The following is a 12,043-nucleotide window of genomic DNA, read 5'->3' as shown; positions in this document are numbered from 1 at the left end:
GAGAACGCAAGCGTTCGGTAGCTCGCCATTTACCCATTCAACTACCTCATTCACACCCCAGCATAAAACGCCGGAGATATATACACATCAGAGAAAATTCATAGTATCAGATAAATCTGTCAAAGGCCGCCTTTAAGCTGTTTTTACAGGCTGTTAAAGTATCTTTGACGCAAGCCATTTTTTCCTCAGAGCTGTAAATGAGTGGCGAAAAAAGGCCCTGATGAATCAAATTCTGAGAAGTGACAGGAAGATGAGCCGAGATGAAGAGCAGCTGGGTTGTGAAGATAGGGCCGTGACATCAGCATCTCCTGGCAGAGAGTGGCTGGATTGATTTGTTGTAGAGGCTGGTGTGTTCCAAGGCCCCATATCCCCAAAGGTGCCTGTTGGAACAAGATGCTACCATCATCAAACGCATTCTCCGATGGAATTGATTAGACGAGGGAGCTTAATGTGTGTTCAGGGCATTGTGCTGGAGGCCGTTTCAAAACCCTTGAGATTCTCCTTCTATTGTCCTGTTTTTGCACTCTGGAGGAGAAGTGAAAACATGCTGAAAATAGAAAAAAGCTTTCAGACCGGAATAATAGAGGATGATGTTAATGGGCTCCTTATTATCGATGCGCCTACAGTATGTTACAGTAGAAAATATAAGAATTGATATCAGACTGTGATGAGTTCAAGGATGAGTTCTTAATACTGTATGTTTCAAAAAGCAACATACAGCACAGAAGAACCTCAGCGGATGTGGCATTTCTGCTTCCTAACCATTCTTTCCGTTCCAGTAGTCCTTGGGTTGTAAGCAACATGGTGACGTGTGCAGGTGAATACTCCAAAATGTCTGTTGTACCATCTGTTGTGCATATGGTAGATGCTCATTTCATGTTTTCAGAGGTTGAGGTAAACATGGACATACACAGTATTACATATAGCAGAGATATAACATAAAGGTGAGCTTTATATGACTATATAAACTTTTTTTATTACTAAACAAATGACATTTTAGAAAGGCATTTTATATTCTTCCTTGCATAGACTCAGATAAATAATACATGTGTTATTTTTAAGGCTATTTTTGAACCCTTTCATGTTCCTATGTGTGTGAGGGAACTTTTGATCCATTTTGAGTGATCTCCCAGAGAATTGTGTGTTTAAGAAATTATTTTGCTTCACATCGTAAGGTTAATAGGGATTTATGATGCAACTGACCTATGCTAGGGGCCACAGTAGAAGCAGCCAAGCATTGTTTGGTTCGCTTTACAAGTTTCTAAAACTTGATCCACAGATATCGACAACGTTTTAATATTTTTTTGTGTGTGGATGTTTTATTCACTCAATAGCTAAATATACAGTATGTGGGCAGTGGCTCCCACTTCTAGTTGTTGGGTTTGGTTATTTCAGCTGTAGCCATTAACCAGCTGTGGCCATGTACTAAACAGTAGTATACATTTAAGGAAATACAATTTATGTACATGAGAAATCATAGAAAGTTGAGTCACAAGAATGGATTCAAATTCACCTCGATCCTCCAAGAACAGACAAGCTTTCTGTTCACAGTGGTTAATGTTTTATTTAGCGAACAAACTGGTTCTTTCTATCCGTTTTCTCCTATCATCACTGGTACTCAGCACGAAATTTCACTCTCACTGTTAACACATTATTTCTTGACTCACTCAAGCGTGTACGTGTGTGATGTGAAACATTTTTTGCAGGTGGCAGTTTGTCCTGTTTTGGCTGTGTTGGTTTATTGTCATTGTTTTTCCTTTTGGCTGGTTCAGGAAAGTTAATTGCCACAGCGCTGGCACGGAAAGAAAGATCTGGAGAGTAAAAATAACTAGACGTTGGAAGTATCAATAGTAGCAAAGTGGTAACCTGTAGTGCTTTGATGGGCTGGAACGCTGTCCATGGTGCTGAACTGTTCATTCTTGACAACAGCTTGACTTTCTTTATTGACTTTCTTCTGTCCATAGTTTAGAAAAACACTTAATTGCAGTTAGGATTTAATGTGTTATAATGTGCATACTAGGGGTGTAACGATACATCGTATTACGATATTTCGCGATGCAAAAATGTTACGATGCGCATCGTAGAGAGATGGGGATATTTACGATATGTTTAATTCTATTCGTTCAGTGGTCAAGACGCTACCTACTCTGCGCCAGCGCGTCACGTGTGCTTATCTCACATATGCGGTAGAGAGAGAAGTCTCTGTGAGGAGGGCAAGCACAAGACACAATCTGTGTCTCCAAGTGGTTTACAAAGCGTCATATTTTCATTCACAATCGCCAGTAAAACACAGCAAACTTGAAGCGTGACTGCAGGCAAGTCACCCCGAAACTCATTACAAAGGCAGCACAAAAGTTTTTAAATGCCAATGTTAATTTATCCGCTAACGTGTGCTGCTGCATAACGTGATATGCAACATAAAGTAAGCCAAAAGAAACCAGCGCTGTTCCGATCAGAGAAGCAATGAAGTGAGTCGTACTGTATATTAAAAGATCGAATGACATGCTAAAAAACAAGAATGTGATCTGCATGATTGAAGAAATGTAATACAGTTTATGTAATATGTCTTTTTGAAAGATTTTTCTCATTCATTACTGTCTCAAGCAAAGACAGCGCAGCTTCAAAGAGACACGAGCCAATAGCGCTTGAGTGTGAGCTCTGTCAGAACGTTTCATTGGTTGAATGTACTGAATGAACACGCCCTTCACTGAACGAACGAGTCAAAATGAGACTGAATGAACTGCTACATGTCGTTCATGGTCTAATATTCTCTGTGTTACAACAATGCATATCCAGTAGTTACTCAACTTTTCTGAAAAATAAAGGTAATGACCTGGTTTAATTTAATTCCAAGGTATGTAAAATACATGGAATTTACACTTTTACCCAGGGATCTGTGGGGTTTAAAGCAAAACACAATGCAGGCACATATAGGGAGGTTTGAAAGAGAGATAGAAACAGAAACGAAGAGAACAAAAGGCTATCTGTTTCACTTGAGTTGAAATGACAATGCTGATCCTTTTTTCCTCATGGGCCAAAAGTTTGTTCCAGGGATATGTAGACTGTCTGAATTGTTTTACTTTGAAATTGCAGAAGTGCCACTTAGGACATCTGACATAAAGTAATAGTCTGCTGGTCAGCCTCCCTTAACTTGTTGTAGAAGACACTAAGCGTTTATCCAGACAACTGTACACTCTCAAGTGCTGAGCTGATTTAATGATCTGTCGCTCTCCTCTCGCATTTCTCTCTTTCTCCACAACTTCCCGGTCATTATACAGTTGGCACCTTACAACTGCAGCCCAAATGGATCCGGGACGGGGAAAAGGAGTTGATGTTGCAGTTTCTGTTGGTAAATAATGCATGTCTCTCTCTCTCTCTCTTTCTCTCTCTCTCTCTCTCTCTCTCTCTCTCTCTCTCTCTCTCTCTCTCTCTCTTTCTCTCTCTCTCTCTCTGGGGCAGCGTGGTGCCTTGTTGTAGTAGCAGGAGTGATTTATATAGTGTCTTAGAGGGGCTCTCAGGATGGCTTTTCATTATTGCTGCAAGCCTTGCAAGGGACAGTTAGTTAGTCTCATTCCTCGGGGGTCATGTTTTCTGTGTTTCCTCGTCTCTTCCGGTTTGCGCACTTCATCACGTATCACCCTGATGCTTTACGTATCGATTCTTCCAAGAACCATTAACCTATGAAAAAACAACAGGGGCCCAATAGTTACGAGTGATGTCTCAATGACAAGTGACACGTTATTACACCTACACACACTGATGCTCAACTGGTAGTTTTCACAAACCTAGCAAGTCTTGTCTTTTAAGGGAGCATGAGTGAAATGGGTCCTCATTAAGGTCGATTAAGGTTTCAGTTTGATTTAATTCAGGGGGTCATGGGTTCTGAATGCATTTGTAAAAGAATTGTAAATAGGCACAAACCTTTGGGAGGCTGCCAAATGCATAAAGCCATGTTTCTGCTCTTACCTGCCAATAGAAATAGAATAAGTGGGTATATTAACATATTATCAGAGGCTTAAATGTAAAAGAAATGATTATAATGACTCTCACTTTATCCTCCATCTTTGATAGATTTGTCAAGCTAATCGCGATGCTTTCCTCTGTTGGATAAAGGCAAATATGCCAAAAGAAAGTGTTATTTTAGAATGTAGCATAATCACGTCTTAAAATGCTGCCTACTAGGCAGATTTGGAGCATAGCCATGGTCTGTGGGGTTGAAAAATTGGGCCAGCCGAAGCCCAAAAGCACATAGCACTTAAAGAATAACGCCCTTTTTCTGATGGCAAGCTCTTTGTTTTCCTTGCTCTGTTTTTTATGTGGGTTTTCACTCTTTCAGGCTGTGATTCGAGCATATGCAGGATTCAATTCCCTGAGCATGTGCAAGGTAAGGAAACAATAGCTTTTTTCATGGCTTCTTTCTGACAGCTCTCTCGCCTGCCGCAGACTCCTTGAGACTTGAAGACACAGAATAATGAGAAACGACGAATGGTAGTGAAGGAAAACAGGGGGACTCTCTTTCTCCTCAATCTGCGTGCTCTGTGGCATTGTGCCTTTTCTACGCTAATGATTTCAGTCTGTGGTATGTGTAGCCCAGGGGGCATGCAGGAGAAAAATACAGGATAAATAGGGCAATAGTATATTTATATAATACATATTATATATATATATTTATATATAGGTGCGGTAAAAATTAAGAACTATTCCAAATGTTTATTTCATCAGCATTGCTAGATGTATTGTGGCCATTCCAGTTCATTGTCTGTTGAATTTCAACAAAATCAACCCCCAGGAGTGACAAAGTCATTCAAAAGCAATGAGAAAGACTGAAATTAAGACAAGACACATGAAAACTGATAAATATCGAGGTAATCACATAAAAATATTTTTTGGAATTTTTCCTAAATATATGTACAAATATTACTTTTGTATTGCTTGAAAGTGAATATGAACTTGTATTCTTTCCAGTATTTGAGGTTTGAAAAAGTACAGAGCACCTTTTATGTTGTTTTGACCTGTTTCTCCAGTTTTCATTTTCTCCAAATAAATGAAAATAGAAAAAATATTTTTATTCGAAATTTGGGAGAAATATTGTAAGTAGTTCACAGAATGAAACAAAAATGATCATTTTACCTAAACACATACCTATACATAGTACTAGGGCTGTGTATTGGCAAGTGCCTCCCGATACGATACATATCACGATAGATGGGTCACGATACAATATATTGCTATATATATCGATACGATACACATTTGCGATATATTGCAATACTTTAAATAGAAAATGTCAAAAGTAGAGCTAGAAATACAACATGCTGTGCACCACCGGGGGTTTTCTGTAAGGATAAGTGTAAAAACATCCCTTACCTCTGCAGAGTGGCCATGATGTGCGATGCATGGACCTTTAGATCAGAGGTTTGGGTTCTCAAACTGTGGATTGCGTCCCTCACGTGGGTAGCACAGGGGAATAAGGTGGCTCACGCAAGTCACTTGGCTGTTGTGGTGCATTACAGTTAAAACAATGAACATGGGCAGAATAAAACCCCTGCTTCATCCGTGCTGTAAATGCGCTGGTGTCACATGTCATTGTTACTTTTGTTAATAAACTTTTTGTCTAATGCACTGCAGTAGCCAAGTGACTTGTGTCATGACTTGCGAAGCCTACAAACAGCATTATTTTATATACTGTAACTCATTACTTCATGACTTATTTTGACAACCAAAGCACACCCACAGATCAGCTCTGAGAGCTCGAAGCGTTCTTATATTTTTCACCATGCTCGCTTCCACTTACTTTTGGCCGTATGTATATGACATCATTTTTAAAAAATACCGATAGTAGAGGTATCACTATAGAAAAAAAAATATTGCGATAGTTACATACAATATTTTTGCACAGCCCTACATACCGTAGTACATTCCGAAAAACTGAAAATAGCTTTGAAATGGTCTCTTATTTTTTCTGTGGCTGTATGTACATTTACATTTACTCATTTAGCAGACGCTTTTATCCAAAGCGACTTACAGATGAGGGAAACAATGGAAGCAATTGGAACAACATAAGGACAACAAAAAGCACAAGTTCAATAAAAGAAAATTGGTCTCACATAGCCTATCACAGTGTACAGAGCGAAGTTTTTTTTTTTTTTAATTTTGAAAGAGTAGAAAAGAGACAGAAGTCAGAACTGATCAGTCAGGTGTTGACGGAAGAGATGTGTTTTCAGACGGTTCTTAAAGATGGCTACAGAATCTGCTGATCTTGTAGCAGCGGGCAGATCATTCAATAATATACACACATATACTGTATGTATATATGGTTCATTATACTTGAAATAAAGGGAGATTTGTGGAGCACTCATCTATTTTTAGCACACTGCGAGTTGCTGATGTGAATGTCATGTTCTGTCTGTCCCGTACACCGAGAGCGTAAACATTTATGCCTCTGTTTTCCCCAGAGTTCTGTTTTCCTAGCAAAATCCATTAGTCCACATTTTCCTCAGAGGCTAAGTACAACCCATCTAGGATTGTGGGGACTGATAGGATATAACAAGTGTGAGTTTGCCTGTCAAGACAGTCGCAGGTGGTGAGAGATCCTTGTACTGGCTGATACCGTTGCTTGGTGTGAATGTGTCTGGTGGGCATATTGTTTCCTATAGCGTGAGTCAGACAGAAATCAAACAGACATGATGTATCCATTGACCCTATGTGTTTGCTATCCTTCGGACTGTAAGACCTGACTCAAGATGTACTGTTTGCCTCAAACCATAATCACACTGACAGCAATAGGTTGCAGAGTTTCTGTGCTGTTATTTGCTAGAAGGCATACCTGTTCTCTGTGTCCTGTTTCTGGGCACTCTCATTGGTCACCGACAGGGGCGGACTGGTCATCTGGCGTTCCGGTAGCTTTCCCGGTGAGTCGCTAACGTATGGGGCCGGAACGGACGCTTGGGCTGCTCATACAGACGTATTATAAATGCGAGTGCACGCAACGCGAATGCAGAAGACTCATACCCAGTCGACAGACTTAACCATGCACCCCCCCCCACATCCCCCCGTCGACAGAAATGGTGGCGTACCGATGTGGGCCAAAAGAGCCAGGGCTGATTTTTCTTCTCAGTCCAGCCCTGGTCACCGCCACATTACATCAGTGTTCATTTGAATAAAGTCGAACTCACCAAAGGTGTCCCTAGCAATGACGCTCATTGAAACTTAATGACTATCTTTGTCGCTGATGGATCAAGCCTTCTTTGGTTTTCTTTGCTTAGTGACAAAATCAACATTCCTTTGTTAGCAGCATAAAAAGTGCACATTCTGGAAATTCTTGTTCTGTCTGGAAAATCCCTAAGTGGGTCCTTCTTGGCCAAAAGCATTACTCATTTTATTTACTATTCTCTTATTCATTTCCATATTATATGTTAGTGAGGAAATGAAGATCCAAACGGATATGTGGATGTGTGCAGAGGAAAATAGCAAGCTTGCCATGCTCCTCCTTGGAGACATTATTATTAAATTAGCATTCTAGAGATCTGACATTACTGTATGTTTATGCGAACATGCTACGAACACACAGATACAGCAGCACATTTATTTAAATTTGATATGTTTGCAGAAAATGAACCAAAAAGGAAAAGTACAAGTTTTATATTTTCTGTTGCAGAAGAGTAATTGAAATCAAAATGTGAGGGAATGTGCAAAGCACACAGAAACAATAAAAAAGGAGGTTAAATGTAACCCAGTCTCTGTGAAATCCAGGTAAAAGTCTCAAAATCTAATTCTGGGATAACAAGCACCAAATTTTGATTTCAGCCATTAATGTCACTATGATTTCAAGCTTTGACATGGCATTACTCAGTATTTTTAATTGACCAAGGTTATATTTTCTCAGAGTGTTCTTGACGTAGGATGATTTTATGAAGAAAACAGTAAATCACAAAAAGACTGTATAGTTTCAGGTTTAATATATTTCTAAAGCACATTTAAAACAACCGCAGTTGACCAAAGTGCTGTATATAAAAGTCATAAAATCAACAACAATAAGGTAATAGAAAGACACGGCTCCCAAACTGAATTAAACGCCAATGAATAAAAATGTGTTTACAGTAATAGAGTCTCATGAAGGACAGATGGCACAGCATTTCTTCAGCATGACTAAGGACTCATTATGCTTTTGTGACAGCAGCCTGGCTTGAAGTTCTATCCTCAGGCTGTGGCATCTCCTGCTTTTTCTATAGTACTGGGACAATAAGTCAAGTCCTGCAGGAAATTACACTGTAAACTGAATTACAGAATGCAAATAAACCACACACCCTGAAAGTAAAGGAATAACGGATTTGACTGGCACACGAATGCCACACCTGCAACAATCAGAACTGTGTCTAAGGAAAGAGCTCATTAACACCGCCGGGTAAATGTCCAACTTTCATTGGCTATCGTTTTCTACTGTTCAGTTTGTACCAGTGTAAACTGCCACAAACAAATAATACTCTGTTAAAGCTGTCAGGCTCAGGCAGACTGAGCAGTCAGCGCTCTTGAAGCCGTATTGTCAATTAGCATCTTGCTACTAAAGAACCATTATTTTAATCAAGGCAGAGTCTATAATAGAGGTAGAAAGGGAGGACCAATAGTGCTGCGGGTGCTAAGTTTGAGAACATTTACCTACTCTTACATTTGCAAAACAGCCATTTCATTAGGCGCTAAAGTGTCCAGCCGAGTACTCAAAGTGGTCGGGTGCCATTTAAGGATTCATGGCCCGGTTTCATAGACAAGGCTTAGCTAAAGCCAGGACTATGCCTTAGATAAATTAGCTCAAACTTTCATTTTAGTCTGGGACTAGTCCTAAGCCTTGTCTGTGAAACCGGGCATATATGTGATAAGAAGCTGTGAGGTTTTCACAGCTGTAGTTTTAGGCATTATTGTTTAATGTATTGCGGGTGCTAGCCTGCAAACATTTCATAATAAAGTGTTGTCTTCCTGTACAATTATGTATACATCCTTACGATCGCATACATTTGCTTGAGAAGCAGAATTACATATTCATTTTGAATGTGCAATGTACATAGTTTATGACGAAAACATCAGCATAAACTGTGGTAGTTTGTTTGTGGCAGTTTACACAAATTACAAATTGAACAGTGATTTTTTTACCCTATCAGCAAATAGTTATTTTTTTCAGATATCATTTTTTAATTATAGTTTTTAAAGAGAGTTGTTTTGTTTTGAATATTTAACTCTTAAAGCTTTTTTATGGGGTGTTCTGCCATGCACTTACAGTATGTATTAGGCTACCATTTGCTTTGCTATTGAAATTATTTTTAGAATTATCAAATTTTACTGCCATTAATATTGACTAAATACATTTTGGTATGGTGATAACATTATCATTGTATTCATGAACATTTTTACCTTTACACATTTACCTGTTTACATTAATACATTAACATGCATTTTGATACTTTTATCCAAAGTGACTTTCAGTACATTCAAGCAATAAATAATTGTGCCTTAATATTACAGACATCAAGTTTATATTTTCACAGAATGTTCTTTACATTTTGTAAGATGATTTTATGTGATAAACAGTATAAAAATCAACTTCAGCTGAGTTTTCACAGACTTTGTTTCATCTTATTATTAAGAGTGTTTCCAGGTATCAAACCTGTGCACTTTTGCATTGCCAGCAGAACTCGATACGAATTAAGCTTCAGGAACATTTGACAAACTAAATTCCAAGTTACATTCATGCACTGAACACGCATTCGGTTAAACAGAAAGTTGTCTGGACAGAGCTAATAAAAACTGAAAGAGACCTGATCTAGAAATTGTCTGCAAAACTAAAGCTTCAAGCATTATACAGGAAGTCATGTGTAAAACTAGCGTCCGCAATGCTAGAGTATCGCATTCTGAAAGTGGAGTTCTGGTCATGGCCACAAGGTTTTGATCAAATTCAACATGACACTGTACTCTCTCTGCGGAAAAATAAGTCTTAAGGAAACGTTGATGATGGAAGCTTTTTCACACGCTCTTTGAATACGAGTGACATTTTTGGTTTATCTCTGAAAGCTTCCCATATACACTCTCTTTAAGAACCTCCCTTTGAAGACTCCCTTTAGCTGTGATAACATATTACAATCTGGCTGGGGCACTATACGTCAATACCACATGACAAACAGAAAAAGTTACTGGATTTGACACGCAGTGGAGAAACTCGGATGAAAAAACAAGGAGATATTTAATATTGAATGAGGGTTTTTGTTTGTAATTAACTGTGTCAAACTGTGTTCAATTGGCAGAGACAGAGTCACACTGACAAACAAAACGATTTGTAAAACAATAGGTCACCGTCTGTTTCCTCTTCAAAGTTTGATAAAATTAATAAATAAGGATGTTGTGCTGCGCTTGGTATTAAGTAAAAAATAAGCCTCATTGCTGAGCATGTGAGATTGATGAATTTTTGAAGGCTTTGTCAGAGGATAAGCTCTTTTTTTAATATTTTGCTGTTGTGCAGAAAACACGAGGAATGATTACTTCAAATCTGTATATTAATCCTAAATAACCTGCCTGACACCCCATCATCAGAAAATAAAGGCCAAATCCCTTCTCTGGATTACAGATAAACCCGTCTCTGATCGACGCCCCTGAGATCTCTGTAATAGGTGGAACCTGAAAAGAGGTTACACCGTTACACACAACATTTATAGTGGGATTGAAAATTGTGTTCACTATTCTTAAAAGTATAGTTCACCCAAAAATGAAAGATCTGTCATCATTTACTCATCCTCTTGTCATTTCGAACCTGTATGAGTTTCTTTCTTCCGCAGAACACAAAAGAAGATATTTTGAAGAATGTTGGTATCCGAACAGCGACGGTACCCATTCTCTTCTATTTTATGGACACAAAACCAATGCAAGTCAATGGGTGCCATCGCTGTTCTGTTGCCAACTTTCTTCAACAGACAAATCACCACATACAGGTTCTAGCAATACAACTATAAACTACTGTAAAAGTAATATTCCCGGTTCCAGAATCACAGCCATTCATACTACTATATCCTGACACAGACATTGCTGAATAAAGCGATTCAGTATTTTTAGCTGAGACTGACATTTTTTAAGTTTATATTACTCCGCTTACGCTAGCTTTGCATAATTTACGCCGTCTTTCCTTTATTTAGCTGTGCCACCAGCACAACCAGATGGTGAGAAGCTCTGTCCAGAGCGGCAGGTGTAGTGCATAGAGACAGTCTCTTCTGGAACGCTCCAAACATATGCAGACACACAGGATCTGCTGTGGCCCGTAATGTCTTCTGGACCATCTGTTTGCTGGCGCTCTCGCCCACCCCTGCCTGATCGCATCTGCAGAAGGATAAAATGAAATATTCAAACGACGAATCAACTGAATAATTATTGTCTTGACTCCATGGTGTGTTGTGTTACCACAAGTTGGTGTTGGTGTGCGGGATTGCCAACAACTTTTAACCAGCTGAGTGCAATTATATATATTATAAATATGAGCAGATATATATGCTCAGACATTGTTTTGCACACATAGTCAATGAATGAAACCCATGTCTAAAATGTCATGTCCCCAAAAGACCTGTGTTTAGCTCTCTCTGGTCCGAGGGATTAAGCATGAGCTCTTACTGGAAGACTCACTGTTCTCTTTCGTAGCCTACTATTGTCACCTTGTCCTTCAGCCTAAGCCTCATTTTCAGACTGCAGAATGACACTTATATAATGTGTTTTTGGTCTCCTCATTGACTAAACTCATGTAACGTCTCAGTTTTTTTCATTGTTTGTGTGGATAAGGGTGAGAAATGGAGACGATTGTTTGTTTTTTTGGTGTGTGTTTAAATGTTATATTTCTGTAACACTTAAATGGACAGAAAAGAATGCTATCTGTAACCTACATAGACAGCTCCCTTCTAAGTTGGATATTAATTAAAATGGAACTTCACAAGTGACCAATTTGGAAAGCGCTACATAGTCAGCATATAAATAAATCTCCTCATGTTTTATGCCCAGTAAGCATACATAAATGTCAGGT

General features: G+C 38.9%; 1 protein-coding gene across 4 annotated transcripts in view; it reads left to right on the top strand.

Annotated features, from left to right (window-relative positions):
* Positions 1–12,043, top strand: part of igsf21a (immunoglobin superfamily, member 21a) — a 175,287-nt gene that overhangs the window by 88,080 nt on the left and 75,164 nt on the right. For 2 of the 4 annotated variants that reach the window (XM_057361631.1, XM_057361632.1), the window contains exon 3: positions 4,337–4,384. The exons of the other annotated variants lie outside the window; for them this stretch is intronic. In XM_057361631.1, the coding sequence (XP_057217614.1) occupies positions 4,337–4,384 (48 nt within the window). The remainder of the gene's footprint in view (positions 1–4,336; positions 4,385–12,043) is intronic. 4 annotated transcript variants of the gene reach the window in all.

This window comes from Triplophysa rosa, linkage group LG20 (assembly GCF_024868665.1).
Source record: "Triplophysa rosa linkage group LG20, Trosa_1v2, whole genome shotgun sequence".
Classification (NCBI taxonomy): domain Eukaryota; kingdom Metazoa; phylum Chordata; class Actinopteri; order Cypriniformes; family Nemacheilidae; genus Triplophysa; species Triplophysa rosa.
The sequence above is the reverse complement of the archived record's forward strand: the minus strand, read 5'-3'. Positions and strand labels throughout refer to the sequence as shown.